Below are 22,629 nucleotides of genomic sequence, written 5' to 3' on the forward strand. Positions count from 1 at the left end.
CTTCCTCTTCTGTCTCTCTGCACAAACAGCCTTGAACATGTGTCTGTGTGTCTCTGTGACACTGCTCGTCTCTGTCTGCTCCCTCAGAAGCCGACGGGTGAAAGATCCTCGGGTGGAGCCTGTGCACAGCTCTCTGTGTGTCTGTGTCTGTGTGTCTGTGTCTGTGTGTCTGTGTCTGTGTGCAGAGCTCTGTGCGTCTGTCTGTGTCTCTGTGTCTCTGAGAGGATAAGTACAGGGCATGTTACACTCTATATGTTTTCATGATTTTCTAATTATGACTTGGTTTAATAAGATAGTCCCAGTGGTAAATATTTATCATAGTTGTGCATCAGTTAAGTGTCAGTTTAAGGAAAAAAGCTGAGAAAAAATAAATAAAAATACAGGAAGTAGTGGTGAGGTTTAAAATGGAATACCTTTACCAATGTCATCAACACATTTCCACCCAAAACGTAAGGACAAGTTATGCAAGGAGGCATTCTTCACAGTTTATACATTCATTTAAAGCCATGGCATGTAACTTTCTACACAAAACAGATAAAAAAATATATAAAATAAATAACAGCATGTTTCATTTTGTTAGTGTTGCACTGAAAAATGTATTGAAACTTGTATCCATCCACTCAAACCTGACTCTTATTTGACCTGGAGAATGTTCTGCTCCTGCTTGTTTCAATGGCAATGTTGTTCCTTTCACTATAATCTTCCACCAGTACGGCATAAAACATATTTATCTCCTTGGAGAATGTTCCAAAGTCTGGTTTTAACTTTCTATTTCTGTGGAATCATGCAGGTCATGTAGCATTTTGTTCTGTGCAGAATAAAAGTGTTGTTATTTATTTGTATTAGCCTAATCGTAATTCTCCAGATGATTCTAGTGAAGCTTTATGGAGTTTAAAAACACAATGGAGCACTTTCTGTTAGGGCTGGGTATCATTAAGAAGTTGCCGATACGATACATACCTGGATACACAGGCCACGATACGATACATATCTCGATACAGTGCACTTTCAGTTCGATATGATATATTTCAAATTAATTCGATACGGTTCAATAAAAAATAAAGGCTAAATCGTGGCTGTGATACTAAAAGTCTTTGTTAAACCACTTCTTGTGCAAAGTTCATATGAAACACAAACATTTTAATCATCAAAACAGTAAAAATATAAAATGTGTTGCATAAATGAGTTTCCTTTCACTCCACAAGCAACAAAACTGTAGCTCTGTAACAAAATAATTTTGTAAAACACACCTAAAAATACTCTTGGTGAAATATCGATACAGCAGCCCACGATATCGATACTGTATCACCACATTAAACGATACGATATATCGATATTCCGATATTTTTGCACACCCCTACTTCCTGTATTACCACATGACATCAGATTCAGATTCAACTTTATTGTCATTACACAATAAAGTTGCCTGTGTTGCCTTGTCGTTGCCTTGTATAAGTAAATGTAACAAAATGTGGTTAAGCATCAGAAGTGCAAGGAGCAGCAGTGTGATATTTACAGAATGTGGAGTATATGTACAATACAGACCATATACAGTATAACTCACAGTACAGCTCCTATCTCTGCTTATATCTTGAGCCAAATGGTTTGTCGCGTATTTATGACAATCGCAGTTAAGTGATTATTACAGTCTAGATTGTAATAGTAGTGGAAGTTTATTGGGTCATTTTGCAGCACTACAGAACAAAACAAAACAAAACATAGATGCCAAACCCATGAATCATGACCGAAAGGGTTTAGACTGAAGTAAAAAGTAATTATACTTTAGTGAATATAGACAAATAAATATGGCAGTGTGAACAGGTGGGAATAAGGTATAATATACATATACTACTGAGCACCAGGTCCTGAATATTTATGTGTTAATTTTATTTATTTATTTATTTTTGTTGTACCTTACTCAAACATATAAAATTAATTTAAAAAAAAGAAAAAATAATATATATAGGGGTCCGGTCAAGTGGTAACGGAGGAAACAGGGGCAGATTTTTAACATTCAAATGTCTCTTATTCAGAAACTAGAGGGACTATTGAAATAAGTAAAGTATCAGAATGTAGGAAAGAGTTACACTCCAACAGGGTCAAGTTAAACCTGTGAGATTCTTTCAAGTTGTTGACAAAAAATTTAAAAACTCATGTCGGTAACAGAGGGAATGAAATATGCAGCACTTTTTGGGCAATAAATCCAAACAGTGATAACTCTTGGTTCTCACTTCCATATCCTTAACAAACTGGTTTGAATATTTGCTTCATATAGTTTTCTACCATATGGTACAAGATTAGATTGAAAAACCTCTTACTTTTTGACTCATGAGATTTTTTATTAAGAAAGGTCATGGTAACAGAGGGAAAAGTAACGGAGGGAAAATTGTACAAACAAGTAGAAGGTGCAGGATTTTACATCATTTGTCGCTTTTTTTCCCCCGAATACTTTAATATTACTTCAAAATGAAAGGAAACTATTTCTATAAAATATGTCAGTCCTTCCAAGCAAATTTTTATAATTTTAAATACTTTTTTTTTTTTTTTTTAATCCTGTACCTTCATCAACAGTTCAAAGATGGAATAACACAAGATATGATGAAATACATCCATTTATTGACATGATTTGCAGGTCTTTGAAATTTGGGAAACAATTTTTGTTCCATGTTTCATACATGGTCTGTTTAAAACATATGGAACTTTAGAACCAAAAATGGTACAGAAAAAATGTCAACAGTTTCATAAACTAGAGTACATATGTATCTGTTCAATACATTTTTATATCAGATGCATTAACTTGAATTTTTGGCCTTGCTGTTTACTTCTGCTTGACCAGGACCATACATAGATATAAGTGGATGTATTGTATATGTAAACAATGATACAGTTTACATGAAAAACATGACTAAAATATAATATGAACAAGTATACAAGGTGTGCTAGAGAAAATATAAGTATGTATGACATATATAAATTAACAAAAGATCTATATGAACATGTGCACTGTTAAATAAATAAATATAAAGTTATGTATCAGATGTAATATGCAGAAATATACAGCAGTGGTGATATATACATGTGTTTGGATGGAGGGATTGGACAGGGGATGTTCAGTGTCCGTGGGGAGATGAAGAGGGAGGGGGGCGAGTGGGTGACATGGGTGTTCAGCGGGGGACAGAGCAGAGGGAGGGGGGTGAATGGGTGACACGGTCGGGGTTCACGGACGTTCAGCGGGGGATAGAGTTCAGTAAGAAAACAGCTATGGGGAAGAAACTGTTCCTGAACCTGCTGGTTTTAGTCACACGGGGGGAACAGAGTGTTTTCAGTTTGAGAAAAGATCTCAGCCTAAATGTGCAGGGTTTGTGTGTTAAACATGTGTGAATGAAACAAAACACAAGTCCAGGACCTGTTTGTGATGAAGAAACAACATTATAATAACATAGTGTAGATGAGAAAATAGCGTAACGCGGGCCCTTTAACATTTGTCCCCTGCTTTGGTGATTTGCCGGGGCCACACTTGCACTTAAATGGCTCTAAGCTTAACTCACACACACAGCTACATATCTGATTACAGCGCCAGTAATTTTCTCCTCTTAAATAAGGAAGAAATTGGATAGAATGAATGAAATTTGGCTGTCACGATGCTGTACCGGTGGAGAGCGGAGATTATGTGTTTCAGTATATCGCTGATCGTTTCCTTAGCAGTCACGGCTTAGCATAATGGAATTGGTAAACTGGTTTGGAGGACAGTCTATCTGCAGACAGGGAGGGCACTATAATGTCTTTAGACCATGCAGAATATTACACAGACTAGCACTTAGCTCTACATGCTGTTCTCCGGGAGAAAGTGGGGGCTGCCGGCACACAACACAGGAAAATACTGACCAACGAAAATAACTTGACTTTTTATAGAACGCTTTGCCTAAACAGATATTTTGGTGGACACTGTTACTTACTCTTCACTCCTAAAATAAATAAAAAACTGTATAACTAAATGTAGATGCAATTTTCAGTTTTCATTTAAAACCACGGTTTGTAACTTTTGTTTTTTAAATGTGTTTATTTGACTTATATGGATTTTCTTTTACAAAATGTGCATTAAATCACAAATAGTCAAATAAATTAAAAAGTATTCTGCAGAATATCCTTTAATAACAAAATGACACACAAGAAATAAAAATGACTTACCCATACTGACAATCCTCCACAATAAGATAAAGATAATATTGAAGTGAAAACCCATGAAACAAAACAGGTGTAATGTAACTGTAATGTAACTAAAATACACAAAAATTTACAAAAATAGATAAAAAAATTAGGGCTGGGTATCATTAAGAAGTTGCCGATACGATACATACCTCGATACACAGGCCACGATACGATACATATCTCGATATAGTGCACTTTCGATTCGATATGATATATTTCAAATCGATTCGATACCGTTCAATAAAAAATAAAGGCTAAATCGTGGCTGTGATACTAAAAGTGTTTGTTAAACCACTTCTTGTGCAAAGTTCATATGAAACACAAACATTTTAATCATCAAAACAGTAAAAATATCAAATGTGTTGCATAAATGAGTTTCCTTTCACTAAACAAGCAACAAAACTGTAGCTCTGTAACAAAATAATTTTGTAAAACACACCTAAAAATACTCTTGGTGATATATCGATACAGTAGCCCATGATATCAATACTATATCATCACATTAAACGATACAATATATCGATATTCCGATATTTTTGCACACCCCTACAAAAAATATCAGCGCTTCATTTGGGTTTTGTTTATTTACACTGAAAAATGTATCAAAACCTGTATCCTTACTGTAACTGGGCTTGTATCTCCACAAACCTGACTCTTATTTGTCCTGGAAGAGCGCCCCCTGCTGCTTAAATGTTGCTCCTTTGGCTATTCCACAATATGACACACAGATTTGAATAAGAATAATAACTGTTATTACTTATCTTTCTATTTTATTTTGACTTGTACATTTTAGGGGTGTGCAAAAATATTGAAATATCGATGATATTTAAATATTTTAATGTGTGTTAATATGTGATGATAAAATATCAATATTGTGGATATATCACCATTTTGGTACATTGGTACATTTTACTAAATTACTTTGTTACAGCTACAGTTTTGTTGCTTGTTCAGAGGAATGAAACTCATTTATGCGACATATCTGACATTTTCACTGTTTTGATGATTAAAATGGGCGTTTCTCACATTAACTTTGCTCAAGAAGTGATTTAACAAAGACTTTTTGTATCACAGCCTTTATTTTTTATTGAACTGTATTGAATCAATTTGAAAATATATATTATTAGTTTGCACGATCATAAACAAAAACGAAAAAATCCTTAAATTTTTCATTCTCATTACTGTTTATTTTTTACGACCATAAACGATAAACTTTGTGCCTTCTTTATTACTATTGTTAGCTTGTACGACCATAAATGAAAACAAAAATTCTTAAATTTTTTATTCTTATTACTGTTTGTTTTTTACAATCATAAACGATAAACTTTTGTGCCTTCATCAGTAACACTATTAGTTTGTATGAAAACAAAAAAATCCTTAAATTTTTCATTCTCATTGCTGTTTATTTTGTACGATCATAAACGATAAACTTTGTGCCTAGATTAACATTATTATTAGTTTGTACGACTACAAACAGAAATATGTTTCTGCATGTATGTATATGTTGATGTGATATGTGTGTAAACATTTATACTGAGTATATGTACTGGATATCTATGATGTGTATATGTATGTTTGTATGTACATATGTGTGTACAAGTGTGTGTACTTGCATATGTATGTAAGTATATGTGGATATGTTTTGTAGGGGTGTGCAAAAATATCGGAATATCGAAATATCGTATCATTTAATGTGATGATACAGTATCGATATCATGGGCTGCTGTATCGATATATCACCAAGAGTATTTTTAGGTGTGATTTACAAAATTATTTTGTTACAGTGCTACAGTTTTGTTGCTTGTTTAGTGAAAGGAAACGTGTTTATGCGACACATTTGATATTTTGACACTGTTTTGATGATTAAAATGTTTGTGTTTCATATGAACTTTGCATAAGAAGTGGTTTTACAAACACTTTTAGTATCACAGCCATGATTTAGCCTTTATTTTTTATTGAACTGTATTGAATCGATTTGAAATATATCATATCAAATTGAAAGTGCACTGTATCGAGGTATGTATCGTATCGGCAACTTCTTAATGATGCCCAGCCCTAATGTTTTTGTATATATGTGGGTATATTTTTTGCAGATGACAGGTAAGCACTCCAAAGGTTATTCAAAAAACAAAAAAAAAAAAAAAAAAACACGTGATTATGTAAAACAATTGGGGTAGGACTCCATAAGTTTTTTAAACTTCATCCTGCTCCTTTTGAGCACCAGGTCCCAAATATGTCATGTGTATATCACTATTTTTGTTATTGTTTTTGAATTTTGTTGTACCTGGCTCAAACAAAGAAATAAATTAAATTAAATGAAATATATCGTATTGAATTGTATAGAATCGTAAGTTCACTGTATCGAGATATGTATCGTATTGTGCTTATGTATCGAGGCATGTATCGTATCGGCAACTTCTGAATGATACCCAGCCCTCGTACATTTACATTTATATAATTATGTCTTATTTGCCACGTGTCTCTTACTCTTTTTTGCTTATTTAGAATTTATTTATATTTTTACTCTTTGTTATTGTATTATATTGTGATGTGTGAGCTCCTGTGTCCAAATCATTTCCCATCTGGATCAATAAATTTGTCTAAGTCTAACTGTATAACTAAATATTTATGCAATTTTTGGTAACACTTTAGATTAGGGACCACATATTCATAGTTAGTTAATAGTAAAATGCATAATAAGTGCTTAATTACATCTTTGTTAGTATTTATAAAGTACTTTCAATGCATTTTTGTCTAAGGCTGTATTTTGTGTGTACTAATCCATGAACTATTTTCTTACTATTAAAGTCACGGAGATCACAATAGATGTTTTTATCCATAAGCTGAAATCTGAATAAGCATTAATAAGTGTTTGATTAACAGTTAGTTAGTCATTAATATGTGGTCCCTAAACTAAAATGTTACTGTTTTATTGTTTTAAAAAAAAGATGATACAGCAAAATCATTGTTGACCTTAAAAAACAAAAACAAAAAAACAAACGAGAACATTTGGATTTTAAAATGTCAAATGTGTGTGTGATTTCAAATGTCTTTCTTTAAAAATGTTAACACACTGCAGCACTTTACTTTGCACAGAAAGATGAATGAACATGATGCTTGATGTTGAATAAAGAGGCTGCACATCACTCTTGTCTCTGTCAGGTTTTTACAGTGTGTGGAGTGGAGCGTGAAGGGAAGACTTTGGCCGCTAGGGGTCGCACTGGCTGTTCGGAAAACACCTGCCTGTCCTCTGATTCCAACACCAATAATCCTCCCTGAGAAGTGGAAACGTGATGGGTGAATGTACGACTCTTTGTCTAATGAAAAAGGATTTATTCAGCCTCATATCCAAGTCGTGTTATTGTATAAACACGAACGGGCTCCTCACATCATCACTTTTCATTTGTGAGATTCTGATACAACACAAATAGACTAGAACAACTCAAGTCAAACACAAAAATTGCAAGTTGAGCTATAAAATTGGCGCAACTAACCAAACTTTTCATTTTATATGAAATTTGATTCTAGAACGTGATGCTAAACTCTCAGATGGAGGAAAGAGACAGTTTCCCCTATTGATTACATTGTACTTTGCCATAAAATATCCAAAAGATAAATTCACAAATGTTTAACTTCATCATTTCTATAAGTGAGTATCCCCAAGAACTCACCCTGCCCCCGTCTGTATGAAATATTACTGGCTTATAGAACGTTGTGATGCCATCTGAAGCCCACTAAGCCACAAAATTATATTATAGGTCAACCTCAAAATAAAAATATGGACTATCTCTTTTTTTTTATCAAAATATTTTTATTGTTTTCAAACCATCAAATATATACATTTATACATGCTACTGGCAGGTAACAAACTCACAAATGTCAGTTCTGCAGAGCTGGAAAAAAAAGAAGTCCAAGTTGCACGTTCTCCACCAGAGTAGATCCACTTGTAAAATGGCACAAGAAATAATAAATGACAATAATAAAACAAAGAAAAAAACAACAACAAAACAAAACAAACAAACAAACATCGATTTTCTTGGATGTTCTGTTTCAGATGCCTCCTGGACGCCTCCCTCGGGAGGTGTTCCGGGCATGTCCCACCGGGAGGAGGCCCCGGGGAAGACCCAGGACACGCTGGAGGGACTATGTCTCTCAGCTGGCCTGGGAATGTCTCGCGATCCCCCTGGAAGAACTGGAGGAAGTGTGTGTGGAGAGGGAAGTCTGGGTGGCCCTTCTCAGACTGTTGACCCTGCGACCCGACCCCAGATAAGCGGAAGAACAACAAAAATAAATAAATCTAAACCCCCACCCACCCTGTCACTGCACAGGTAGAATATCTATACCAGGTGCTGTAATAATTCACATATCACATTCTATTCTTTTTCTATTCTTTTTAAAGATCTGAATACAACTGCAGGAAACGGCCCCATGTTTTCTCAAATGCACTAATCACTTTTTAAGCATTTGTCTACTAGTCTATGTTATTCCACTGGGCACATTAATAACAAACTATAGTCAGAGCTTTTTCAGTTGAAAATGTGAATGAGTCAGATTTAGAGTCATGATATCTGCTCCACAATGATGTCATCGTGATCATTCTGGGGTCACAGGCTACAAATTTCCTTCAGGATATTACAGTATCTATTTGTCTATCTACATTTTATCCATAGGTTTTGTGAAGATTAGTATATAAGCAATGCAAAATTAAGTATTATATTTTATTTTATTCAAAAGTCCTTCAGAAATCACCTGACTTCATATCCAAATTCAATTCATCTTTACTCCGGATTCATGGTCCATTTTAAAACAGACAAACAGTGACGATTAAAGATGTATCCATATCCAAATCTCTCTGTATGATATTATCACGATATGCATCTCATGGTACGATATTTATTGTGATATAATTGTAGATGGGACACTTTTTTGCTTTTAAAACACCCTGACAAGATTTTGGGGTCAATTATTACTGTCAGAATACCAAGAATTCAAGTAAAAGCATATTTCTTCATGTTGTCTGCGCTGAAATGAATCATGGGATATGTAGTTTTCAATGTTTATTAGGTATTGCTACTATAAAACAATGTATTTAAGCAAAAGATTTTGTAATTCAATATATTGTGATAGCCCACGGTATTATTGTGAAACTTTTGATGATACAATGTCATGATAGTTCAGTTATTATTACATCTCTAGTGACAATACAAAAGAAAAAGCATTTATGTTTTTAAAAGAGCCACACCAGTGTCTCCACATATTGCACTGAATCTCATATTTGGGAGAGACATTATTATTCCATTGTCCGAGTTGTTGAGTCTGCAAATAAAACTGTACATTCAAGTTCTTAGTAGAGCCTGCAGAGTTCACTCGTGCAGTAACAAACATCTCACATATTGAATATTGGCCTAATTAAATCCAAACTATAAACAGCTGAATATATATATAAAAAAAAGAACACTTCAGAGTTTATTCAGCCAAACAAGAGTTCAAGAGAAGTTTGTGGTTGTGTTTTACAGATCTAGTTTAGATTTCATGCCAGTTTTTTATGAACCTCAACCACAACATGTAAAAGATGCAGAGGTGGCACATCTTAATCACATTTGAGACCTAACATCACAGAATCTATTATACAAAACAGGTTAAGAACATGACTAATAATTCATCAAACCTGCTCCCTCCCTACCCGAGTGCGTGTCTCATTGTGTACATTGTGGTTATGGTTAGTGTCTGTTTGTTTTCTCACTTCCTTTAATTGAACTGTTATGTACATTTGCACTTTCTTGTATAATTGTTATTGTTATGTTTTTAGGGTGACCATGTTTACCATCTGTGCAGGGACTACAGATGAAAAATCGCCTCTCTGGCTTATTCTGGTACATTTTACTGAACTGTCCCTGCTAAATACACCAAAAAAAAAAAATCTGATGGACTGCCATAATGCCATATGAATTGTAACATTTATATGTATGTTCCAAAAGAATTAAGCACAGACTACACCACTGCTGTGATATCCACTTCTACTCACCCTTATGGAACAGATAATACTCCCTACGACTGTACAACAACTCACCCTTATGGAACAGATAATACTCCCTACGACTGTACAAGAACTCACCCTTATGGAACAGATAATACTCCCTACGACTGTACAACTCACCCTTATGGAACATATAATACTCCCTACGACTGTACAACAACTCACCATTATGTAACAGATAATACTCCCTACAACTGTACAACTCACCCTTATGTAACAGATAATACTCCCTACAACTGTACAACAACTCACCGTTATGGAACAGATAATACTCCCTACAGCTGTACAACAACTCGCTCATATATGAAGGTGAAGGCATCAGTGGTGCCCGTGGTGATCGGACACTCGGGCTGTAACCCCCAAACTACTGGAAGAGTGACTACAGCAGATACCATGAAAACAACAGTCATCTCCGTCCAGAAAAGTACAGTACTGGGAACAGCAAAGATACTGCACAGAACTCTCAAGCTCTCAGGCCTCTGGTAAGAGGACCCGAGCTGGATGAGGGTGAGAGAGACCAACCACCGTGGAAGGTGAGGAGCACTTTTTACTTTTTTTTTGTTTGTTTTGTTTTTACATTTATATAATTATCCCTATTTGTCTAACTCTAACTAACTCTTTCTAATTTTCCAAATAATTTCCCTTGTGTTGTGGATCAATAAAGTTTATCCAAGTCTAAGTCTAACATCATCCTCAGCATTTTGAAGACTGAAGCTCCGAAAAATAAATGGACACAACTTAAAAAAAAAAAAAAAAAAAAAAAAAAAAGGTGATAGTACATTTTCAAACTTGCTTTAAATGTGCATGTAAATAGCATTGTTTCTGGTCTAAAAATCTGATACAAAATCTTAATAAACACATTAGCTTGGTCCCAGTGTCAAAAAATAAATAAAAAAAATAAGAAGTCTAACATCATCCGGATAATCTCCATGGCAACCAGCTTCTAGAGAGCCTACCGGTTTACAGCGATGACTGCCGTAAAACCAACATTAAAAATAGCCTCATTCCACGAACACAGACTCATTTAACCCGTTTAAACCATTGTTCTAATAAAATAAGCTGTATTTCGAGGACACATCGCAAACTAAGGAGTCACCGTGTTTCTTTTTCCAAACTTGAGCCTGCCTGAAGACGCACCTGTCGTCCCGAGATCCTTTGCGTGTCCAATATGGAAGAACTGGCGGTGGAGGTCCGTGGCTCCAACGGCGCTTATTACAAGGTAAAAGCGGCTTTATTACGGCGCAACAACCGCGACCGTCGGCCACGAAGCTCGGCTCTGTCCCCCAGAGATCACGGGAGAAGCGATCCGCACGTCCTCCTCGCGTTTCGAGTGTTTGCCGTTAGCCCGGAGCGGCGAGGCTAGCCGGGGTTAGCTCCCGTGCTAACCTCGCTCCCAGCTCTTTCCCGACTTCGAGACGCTCCTCATGGACACTTCACCCTCCAGCGTGCGCCACACAAGCCTATTCTGCTTAAAACTTTAGGATTTAACGCAACTAAAGCCTTAATATGTCAGAAAAAGTCCACATTTCGCGTTGTGACCGTTAGCCTGCGTGCTAGTTGACGTCAATAAGTTTCATTCACAGTTTTGTAACATGTCTGTTTTATCACATGCAGATCAGGGCGTAGTAATAACACAACAAGCGGACAAATTAAGCTAGATTTCAATATTTGCTTACATATTTAGTATAACCAGCCCTTTTGTCTTTAAAGATTAAGCTTTTATACAGTTACACGTGATCAACTTTAAGCCAAAACACCAGATTACCAAAATATAACGTCCCCTTAATTCATAACTGGAAAAATTGTAATTAATCGGTACTTATAAGTAAAATAGCATCTAAATGAAGACATAAACATGGAACAATTTGTACAAAAGTGTTGCTAAAATTTGGAATTTCTGTTTCTGTTTCAACTTTTTTCATTTTCTGTTTTAACTTTGTCTAAAAATGAACACATATGGATACAGATTGTTCCCAATACAGTACTACAAGTATTTATCTGGTCAATGTGAAGACAATACACATGGCAGCCATTCAAAGAACGACAAGTTTTAATCAGAACTAATCCGTGTTTTTTACAATTTAGATTTCAATTTTTGGCTTATTTTGAGGTTGTTGTTGTTGTTAGAAATCAGTGCTTTTTTTTGGTGAGAGTTTATGAACTGTTTGGAGTTCTATTATTCGATACGTGATCATGGGCGAGTTATCTGAGCTGCAGGATGGGTTTGTGGCCCGGCTGTTGGTGTCACTCTGGTCCAGTTGGCATGTCAGACTGATACTGTAGACTTCTGGGTTATTTCTGGAGCCGCTGTTGCCCCAAAGTGGGGTTGCCAGAGCTCACGAGCGAGTAGACAGGACTCGACAGGAGAAGTGACAAATCGATGGGTTTGGTTCTACTCTAGTCCTGATTTAGCTCAAGATTAATCCTTTTATAGTCCCAGTTAAGTCTAGTTCTTTTACGGTCCCAGTTTAGTCCTGGTTAAGGCTAGTCCAGGTTTAGTCCTTTTATAGTCCAATTTTTGTCCTGGTTTAGTTCTTTTATAGTCCCACTTTAGTCCTAGTTAAGGCTAGTCCAAGTTAAGTTATTTTATGGTCCCAGTTTAGTCCAGGTTTAGTTCTCTTATTGTCCCAGTTTAGTCCTGGTAAAGTCTACTCTGGGTTTTGTTATATTACAATCCCAGTTTAGTTCTAGTTTTGAATCCTAATTTAGTCACAGTTTAGATTTTAGATACATTAAGACTATAATTTGCTTTTTTTTTTTTAACTTCTAAGTAATAGTACTTCTTCTTTAACTAGTTGTGATATAGATCAAGACAGTTCTCAAACTGCTCAATTCTCAGTATCTGTACTAAAATTTCTTTAGACAATAGAAGTGATTTTCAACATTAAATCGCCGTACTTCCTTTTCTATTCCCATGTGGTCTCATAAAAAAGGAGACAGTGTTTTTCTGTAGTGTTTTATTGCATTAAATTGTCTTTAACTATGCTGTATGTAATAAAATAAGTCAAGTCAATACAAATACTTGGAAAAAGAAATAATTCTACTAAGCATAGACAGACAGACATAAATTCTCACAAAATGGCAGCTGGAAATAGAAGTCTCCTGTATTTGTTTACGAGCCTGAAGATGCTTTAAATTGTGTACTTACTTGGCAACCCCGGCCTCTCATTTGCTCCACTACTACAGCCCTCCCCTTTCATTTCTCAGAATAGATGGTATTTCTCAGTCACTGTCACCCTCTCTCCATGCGCTTTATTTAACATTGTTTATTAGGACTTGGATGACACTTTACTATCACTATTGGGACATATACATGATAATGCACTGAATATGTGGACTGTTTAATAACTGTCCAAATTATGAATGAATCAGAAGTCACGTGTGATTGGCTGTCAGTCCCTGTTATAAATGAATAGTTAAACTATTGTATTATAAAGTTTTATAGTGTTCATGCATTGTCTGGAAAAGGGGGCGGATTACATAAGATGGCTCTTCCTTCTGCTCCTTTTCATTCATTTGTTGTTTATTTACACACCGTACAAGCTTTTTAGTCTTTTTATACTTTATGAATAAATAAACAAACAAACAAACAAACAAAAAAACATAATATAAAATAGTGTAAAAAACATAACTTAAACTAATATAACATAAAATAATATAAGATAAAATAACATAGCATAATGCTGCTCAATTAAGGAAAAAATCATTATCACAATTATTTTGGTCAGTATTGAAATCACGATTATGCAGACAATTTTTTTTAGTTACGTGATGCATTTATTCAGCATATCTCTCTTAAAAAAAACACTGAAAGCTTTGCGTAAATTATTAATAACAAATTGAAAATAAATATAGGCTACAAATCTGTACCTTAGAGCAGTTTTGCGATGTATAAAACATAAAATAATAAAATAACATGTACTTTGAACATGAAATAAGGGATATAAAAACATAAATGTATCCAAAATCAACTATATATCCAGCTGCAATCTCTATGTTTAAAAAAATAAAAGAAATATATTAATTTATATATTTTTTTAAATCTCAATATTAATCATTTCAATTCGATTGTATGAGTTTAGAGATCGTTTGACACACAGATTGAAATTGTGATCAAAATTTGATTAATTGCACAGCCTTAACATAACATGACATCAAGTGACATAAAGTAAAGCCGGAAACCAGTTGTTGTGTCCTTGGGCAAACCCCCCCGACAGCTGTGGTTGCAGCCGTGTCTTACCACCACCGAGGGTATTGAATTGTAAAAGCGTTTGAATCTTAAAAATCCAAGCATTATTGTTATTATGAAGTCATTTGTTTTTTTTCATAAGTCTGAGTCAGATAGAGATCTGTGTTTGCCTCTACACTTGAGAGAGTTTGATCAGAGGATTGACATTTCCATCAGCAAATCTTCTTGGTTTCCCTTTAAGTTTCAATGGATTTTGGTGGATTCAATCAAATTAATTCCACTATATTTCTACAATACAATGATGATATAATTTGATCATTTCATAAAGGAAATGCATATTACTGATTAGTCCAGTCAGCTCCTTATAGCACCTGTCAGAGAAATATTTCTGAGTCTGTGACAGGAGCATATCTGTGGTACTTTCCCAGTACTTTGTTGTTGTCTGTTGTTTTATGGTGTGTTGGTTGCCGGGTTGGTTGTGAATCTATGAGGCCGGTTATCTGCACTAGGAGGAGTTTGTGTTTTGTTTCATTCACACTTGTTTAACACACAAACCCTGCACATTTAAGCTGAGTTCTTCTCCCACACTGAAAACTGTTGCACTTTGTGATGTCATGTGGTAATACAGGAAGTGCTTTGTTGTGTTTTTAAACTTTAGACACTTCTCTAGAATCATTTGGACGATTTCAGCCCTGGAATTGCCAGTCTCTACTAAACTAAAGCTTAAAGGAGCAGTAAACTTGAAAATTACCACTACATGACATCACGAGGTGGAACAGAGCATTTTGAGCTTGGGAGATATAGATAGACTAATAATAAAAAGTTACTCAAATGTGTCAATGAAGCCAAACACAACTCCAGCTCTGTTTTTGATGATGATGTTCTAACACAACTTAAAAGCTCAAGAGTTAATTTTGTGTATTATTATTATTATTAACAAAAAGGTGATCACACAAACAGTAATTTAACTGTGTGTGTAATAAAATACTGTAGTTAATGTCAGAATATAGAGCTGAAAGGTGAAGTCAGAATTTGAATCGACACAAAAACAAATGGTGAATGTACCAGAATCTCCTCCACAAACAAAAGTCCCTGTCTTATTTTGTAAATGTTCTTAAATGTGATTCTTATATTAGTTTCTCAGTTTGTATTGTCATGTATTGTAACTAAAACATTTTATTGTGTTTCTGGTACTAAATTAAACATGTGACCTATAGTTGTTTCGGCCACAGCCCGTTTACAAGGAAATATTTAAAGCCTGAGCAGCTGTGACCCTTGTGCTGAGTCAGAGATCTAGACCTCCTGAGTGAAGACTGTCTCTTTATAGTTCACTGTGTTTGTACTTTAAATTGATCCAAATTTAAGTAAAAAACAAAACAAAAAAACAACCCACAACAAAAAAACGGTGTTACAAAAATCATTGAGTTATTGATAAGTCATACTCAAGTGGACTCTTAAAAGCTTAAAAGTCATGTTATAATGTTTTTACCTCAAAAACATGTTTGAGTGAACCTTTATTATTAGTCTGTCTACATCTCCAAAGCTCAAAATGCTCTGTTCCACCTTGTGATGTCATGAAGATGTCATTTTCAAGTTAACAGCTACATTTTAGTTCAGTAGAGATTTTCAATTCTAGCGCTGAAGTTATCCAAATGATTCTAGTAAAGGTGTATGGAGTTTAAAAACACAGATGTGCACTTCCTGTATTACCACATGACATCACAAAGTGGAACAGCGTGTTTTAATGGGCAGGGTTTGAGTGTTAAATATGTGTGAATGAAACAAAACACAACTCCAGGTTTGTTTGCGATGAGGAAACGACATTACAACATAGATCAGAAAATGGCGTAAACATGGGCCCTTTAAATAACAAATACTGTCACAGGATTGGCTGGAAGACCTGTCAGTTAAAAAGTCCCACGTTGATCACTGACCATCTGATAAAAAAAACATGATTTGATTAACATTACACTAACTGAATTGCCCCAGTTCCACACTTAGTCCAAGTTCAGTTCCAGTTTTGCTGTGATCTAAGCGTAAATGCAAACACACCCTCTGTCTTCTTTTAATCTCTAATAATATCCCTAATCCTTGTGTTTTTGTGTCTCTTTCAGGGCTTTGTTAAAGATATCCACGATGACTCTCTCACCATTGCCTTTGAGAACAAGTGAGTTTATTTTGGCTTTATTCTGTGATTCTGAGCCCGTCTTGATAACACAAGTATGAGCTACGAAAAAAAAGAAAATTCACTATAAACGATTAGATATTGAAACTCCTTCATGCCACTGACATAATAGAAATAAAGCAGGATAATCCCAGTAAACCTTTTTTATATAGACGGAATCATTTAAAGGTTTGAGCTGCAACGAGGCTGAACCAAGCAATAATTATCTATAGAAGTAATTTATTCAACCATACACAGCTCAGATCATGTTATATTAGAAAAAAAACTGCGCTGGAAGAGCTATTTAATTTAACTTCTTAGGTAAAAGTACAGATACCAGAGCAAAAAATACCCAAAAGTAAAAAAAATATAACATGAAAAAGTCTACTTAAAGGTGCACTATGTAATGTGTGAAGAAACCCTCAGTCGTCCAGGTAGAATCCATGATGAGGAGAAAAATCTGTTTGTCAATTGGACAAAAGTTAGTTTAGCTGAATATGTTTTGTAGCTCATCCAAACTGCTTCTTCAGTTCTGAACTTCAGAAGCAGCTTGGATGAGCTACAAAACATCTTCAGCTAAACTTACTTTTGTCCAGTCGACAAACTGATTTTTCTCCTCACCATGCACTGTGTAACTTTTCTGGTAAGAGTCCAGCAGCTGGTTGTGTCTGTAGTGATATGCTCAGGTGAGGAATTTCCCTGGAACGTACCACAGTATAGCATTAAACTTACTTATTCTTTTAATTTTAGATGTTTTTCAAAATAAAACAAAACCTTCAAAAATATGCATTCTACTCTAAGTGGGACTGCCTCTCCACAGATCGGACCTGTAAGTTGGTATGATGCTTGTCTCCATGGAAACAGATAAGTTTAATATCATACTGTGAAAAATTCCAGGCAAAGAACCTCCATGGTGACTGAAAGAAAGTTACACAGTGTATTTTTAAGTAAAAGTATTGAAGTACCTGTTTAAAAATGTACTGAAGAGTATAGAGTGTAGTAGTAATTTTAATAAAGATTTGTGCTGAGTTTTGTTGAACAGGAACAATTTGTTAATTTGTTGTTATATTTTTGTTTGCTTAAACTACAAATGTGTTAAAAATAAACCCATCACTCTTTACATCAGGTTTCAAACGATAATAAAAAAAATACTTTTACTTTTCAGTCCTGTTCAAAAATGTAGTAGAGTAGAAAGTACAGATACCTGCACTCAAAGGTAGTCAGGTAAAAGTAAAAAGTATTTTCTTTAAATGTTTCACAATATGGTATTAAACCTTTCTATCTTCATGGAGACCAAACCAGACCAAGTTACAGGTCAGGGGCCTCATTTATAAAGCTTGCTTACGCAAAAATCCGTGCGTGCGCGCTTCCTACGCCAGCCGCGGTATTTATAAAACTCGACTAAGGCGTGGCTCTTTGCTTAACTCTACGCCAACTCGGGACCTCCTGTAAGTTCTACGCAAAGTCTGGAGACACGGGGAAAAAGCGACACTCGTGGAGAGAAGCAGAAGTGAACAGAGTTTGAGGAAGTGTTTGATCAGAAAATCCACGTATATAGAAGAATGACCTTCAGATTTGCGCATTTAAATGTTTGGTTCACCAAAACACGGAGAAGGGCTGTTTATTCCACTCATTATTCTCCACAATATTATACATTTGACACTCGTGCACGAGCGCGGCCACGTTCCTGGACACGGTGTAGCGCAGAGTCTCCCACAGTCCACACCGAGACCATAGACTTCTACAAAACACAGTCTGTGACCAACACAGAGGACGAAATAATGACCCAACCTGAGAGAAAAACTCTTCCCTTGGACGCAGCAGGAGCCAGACTTTGATTTAATGAACGCAACTTTAACACTTTCACTTTAGTCTTTACGCACCGAGTGCCAGAGTGACCTGAGTCTGCGGACAACACGAAGCCTACTGCCCGAACCTGACCCCAACCAAACTCTTGCACATGAGAGCTGCTCTCTGACTGTATGAAGAACAGAATAATGCCCGTGCCCGTCCCGACCCAGACCCACACTCACAGACCCAGACCCACACTCACAGACCCAGACCCACACTCACAGACCCAGACCCACACTCACAGACCCAGACCCACACTCACAGACCCAGACCCACACTCACAGACCCAGACCCACACTCACAGACCCAGACCCACACACACTCACAGACCCACACTCACAGGTTCAGCAGTTTGGATGTTTCGTGTGGACTTTAATTGGCAGAATAACATCTGTATCTGATGTGTTTCGTGCTAAATCTGTGTCCTCGTATCCTCGTGTCCCTCCCTCGCTCCTTTCCCTCTCCAGGGGAGGTGCGCTCATAACCATTTGACCATTCAGATCAGCGCGTGCACGTATCTACGTGTATATACATAAATATACAAGGCCAGTCCACACACACATCATAGATAGACTTAAAAATATAGCGATAAAACTCTTGAAACAGCGGAAAAACACATGGACTTTACTGCAAAGATGTGCTGCCTAAATATTATAAAAAATGATTAAATGAACAGATGAGTCATTGTTGTCACTTTTAGTTTTGTATTTATTTATTAAACCTTGTTTAATAAAGTCTTTAATAAAGTCTTTGTCGTGATCACGTGGTGCTGCGTGGAGTGTCCTCCTCCCTACTGTCCCGCGTGTCTCGATCAAACCCACTGATTATCGGCTCATGTTTAGGGAAATCTCAGTCACTTTACATGCTCCTTTTATGGTGAGGTGGAGGTGTGAGAGGGCGTGACGTGACGTAGGTTTACGTGCTCTGATTCTAGTTGCAGGTGGGATTTATAAAGCAAAGATTGCGTGGTTTGGTGCGTGCGGTGGGTTTTCTAAATATGGAGTTTGCGTGGCGCACGCCTGTCGTAGCTACTAGGCGTACGCACTAACTTACGACAACTCCTGTGCAGTTTTTTATAAATGAGGCCCCAGATCTGTGGAGAGACAACTCTGCTCACAGTCAGAATGTCTGTTTTTCTAGGTATTTTTGAGCTATAAAACCACCTAAGTGAATAAATGTAAGTGAATAAATGTAAGGAAGAGCTGTTTAATGCCACACTGTAGAACATTCAGACAGAGCAATAACATATCTACAGATGTCAGAGGTCGTCAGATCACACATAAGAATCTGCAGTGCTTCTAACAATGTAGACTAAGGACTATATACTCAGATTTAAAGGTCCTATTATGCAAAATTGACTCCTGTGACCTTTTAGCCACCTTAGAATGCCGTTACCTCATCTAAAACATTCCTGAAGTTGTGGTTTGTTTCATACACACATGAGTAATCCTTTTTTATGAGTCTGTCTATACTCCAAATTTCACAATGCTCCACCAAACCACCAAAATCTATTGCTCCATCATATTCATCATATATTCAACCAGTCTAGTCATTTTTATTGGAGGTCTACTGATTTCAGATGATTTCAGTGTATGTTCATTGAATTTAAAGGTGCACTGTGTAACTTTTTAGTTGGGGGTCTTTCACCTGCTTGTTTCTATGGAGATGTCATTGCTCTGCCTGGAATATTCCACAGTATTACAGACCTTAAACAGCTCTACCTTACATTTATTCAATTACAGGTGGTTTTATAGCACAAAAATACCTAGAAAAACAAACATTCTGACTGTGAGTGGGGTCGTCTCTCCACAGATCTGGCCTGTAACTTGATCTGGTTTGGTCTCCATGAAGACAGAAATGTTTAATATCATACTGTGAAACATTCCAGACAAAGCAAAAACATCTCCACACTTAATACACAAAAAACTAAGTACACAAACATTAAGCGTCAGTCAAGTCCAGTCCTGTCAAAATGTTCAAAAACGTGTCATAACATTTCCTTTGTGTGTGACGCTGTAGCTGGCAGCCAGAACGCCAGGTGCCCTTTGGTGACGTCAGGTTGCCCCCGCCGGCCGACGCCAAGAAGGAGATTGGAGAAGGGGATGAGGTGGAGGTGGGTGGAGGTGGAGATTCTTCTGTTTTAGCTTCTGTTTCCGTGTTTCAATACTCACTGTCCTTCTGCTCCGTCAGATCTTCTCCAGAGCCAACGACCAGGAGCCCTGTGGGTGGTGGCTGGCCAAAGTGCGCATGATGAAAGGAGATGTAAGTACTCATGTTAAAGACGCACTGTGTAACTTTTCTGCTGGTATTTGCTCCTGTTCATGCCCAGTATCTTCAAGATAATGATATTAAACCTATTTTAAACTATATCAAGCATTTATTCAGTTACAGATGTTTTAGTTTTCTAAAATAGAGATAGAAAGTTAAAGCCATTATCTGCTGCTTGTTATGGTCTAAATCAGGGGTCTCCAACCTGTAGCCCGGGAGTTACCAGTAGCTCTCCACCCGCTTCCAAGCAGCTCACCCAGAGATTCTGAATTATACGTATTGGGCTCAAATTTGATTCATTAAACGCCTATTTCCTTTGTAAATGTTTCATTTTGGCTGTGTTCAGACTGCAGCCTGAAGTGACCCAAATCCGATTTTTTTGGCCCCTGTGTGACCTGTATCTGGTCTTTTAATGACAGTCTGAATGACACAGATACGATTTTTTCAAATGAGACCCAGGACACTTGGATATGTGCTCCTGAAACCGAAACATATCTGATCTTTTGACATGCGACTTCAGTCTGAACGGCCAAAGCGCATCCACCTACACGTTATCAACAAGCCACAAACGTCACTATTCTGCGCTGAAGTAGGCGAAAATTGTTAATGAACTCCGTGTCACTGAAGCGAAGCACATCGTCACTCACCACTCTTGGCTCCGTCTCCACATCCACACGTTCCTTTCAACGGACGTCGCTGCCGCTGTCCCACAAAACACCACGACCTAAAACCTCGTCCTTCTCCTTCTCAATCTCCTTAAAACAAGTCAGTTGTTCATGTTCTGGCTCCGGTACAAGAGGAACTTTAAAATCTCCAGGTGCTCGATGCTGCGTCCATGTTTGGACAACTTCTGTAAACACAGAGACGCTCACTGCGGTTGACGTCGTCGTGTCTCCAGTGCACATGTGGGACACTTTCGGGCCGTTTAATGTTCACACTGGAGATCACATACAAGTCACATTTAATTGGAAATGTGAATGACCTCGCAAAAACATTGGATTTCACAAAAAAATCTGAATTGAGCGTTAAGCCCTGCAGTCTAAACGTGACCTTTGATACCTAATTTTGTGCCCTGATAACTGCATGATGGATTATGTTTTATCGATGTCTAACTGTACCTCATCTTTGATGCACCATGGCTCTTATATTTACACCATTTCTGGCACCTTCTAAAACTAGTAGCATTTCTCTGGCATTTTCATTTTACCAAAAGTAGCTCACAGGAGGAAAAAGGTTGGAGACCCCTGATCTAAAGCTACAGTGAAGAGGCTTTTTTTAAATTAATTTTAACATTTTACAGAACTAAACAAAAACACACAAAAAAACCCAACAAAAAATATATATTTATAAAACAAAAACTGTCACATAGCCCACCCCTCTCTCCACACATAACACACCACAAATTTAGCCTTTTTAACAGGAAGTCAATTAGTTTTACTAGGCTGGTTTAGATACATTTTTTATTGTACAAAATGTAAAATAATAGCCCATGTATGCATTTCCTCTTTAAAAACTACAAAAATTATGTTTAGTTGCAGTCCTTCTAGTTTAGAGAGCTGCAGTTGACCACTTTTTGAGTCACAAAAGACTTAAAGGTGCATTGTGTAACCTTTCTTGTGGAGGGTCTGTCAGATATTTTTCTTCATGGAGATGTTATTGCTTTGTCTGGAATGTTTCACACTATGGCATTAAACATTTATATTTTCATGGAGACCAAACCAGACCAAGTTACAGGTCAGATCTGTGGAAAGGAGTCCCCGCTCACAGTCACAATGTGTTTCTCTAGGTATTTTTGAGCTCTAAAACCCCTTGTGATTGAATAAATGTTAGAGCCGTTTTAATGTCACACTGTGGAACATTCCAGGCAGAGCAGTGACATATCCCTAGAAACACACAGGTAACAAACCCCAA

General features: G+C 36.6%; 1 protein-coding gene across 8 annotated transcripts in view; it reads left to right on the forward strand.

Moving 5' to 3' along the window:
* The first annotated feature begins 11,242 nt into the window (after positions 1-11,242).
* Positions 11,243-22,629, forward strand: part of fxr1 (FMR1 autosomal homolog 1) — a 40,533-nt gene continuing 29,146 nt past the window's right edge. For 3 of the 8 annotated variants that reach the window (XM_055164455.1, XM_020925075.2, XM_020925076.2), the window contains exons 1-4: positions 11,248-11,465; positions 16,550-16,602; positions 20,470-20,563; positions 20,641-20,712. In XM_055164455.1, coding sequence (XP_055020430.1) covers positions 11,415-11,465; positions 16,550-16,602; positions 20,470-20,563; positions 20,641-20,712 — 270 coding nt within the window. In that variant the 5' untranslated portion in view covers positions 11,248-11,414. Of the gene's footprint in view, positions 11,466-16,549; positions 16,603-20,469; positions 20,564-20,640; positions 20,713-22,629 lie in introns of all 8 variants that reach the window. The other 5 variants (XM_055164452.1, XM_055164453.1, XM_055164454.1 and 2 more) reach the window with 4 other exon arrangements.

This window comes from Boleophthalmus pectinirostris, unplaced genomic scaffold (genome assembly GCF_026225935.1).
Source record: "Boleophthalmus pectinirostris isolate CB_2022bp ecotype Guang Dong unplaced genomic scaffold, ASM2622593v1 HiC_scaffold_7, whole genome shotgun sequence".
NCBI lineage: Eukaryota > Metazoa > Chordata > Actinopteri > Gobiiformes > Gobiidae > Boleophthalmus > Boleophthalmus pectinirostris.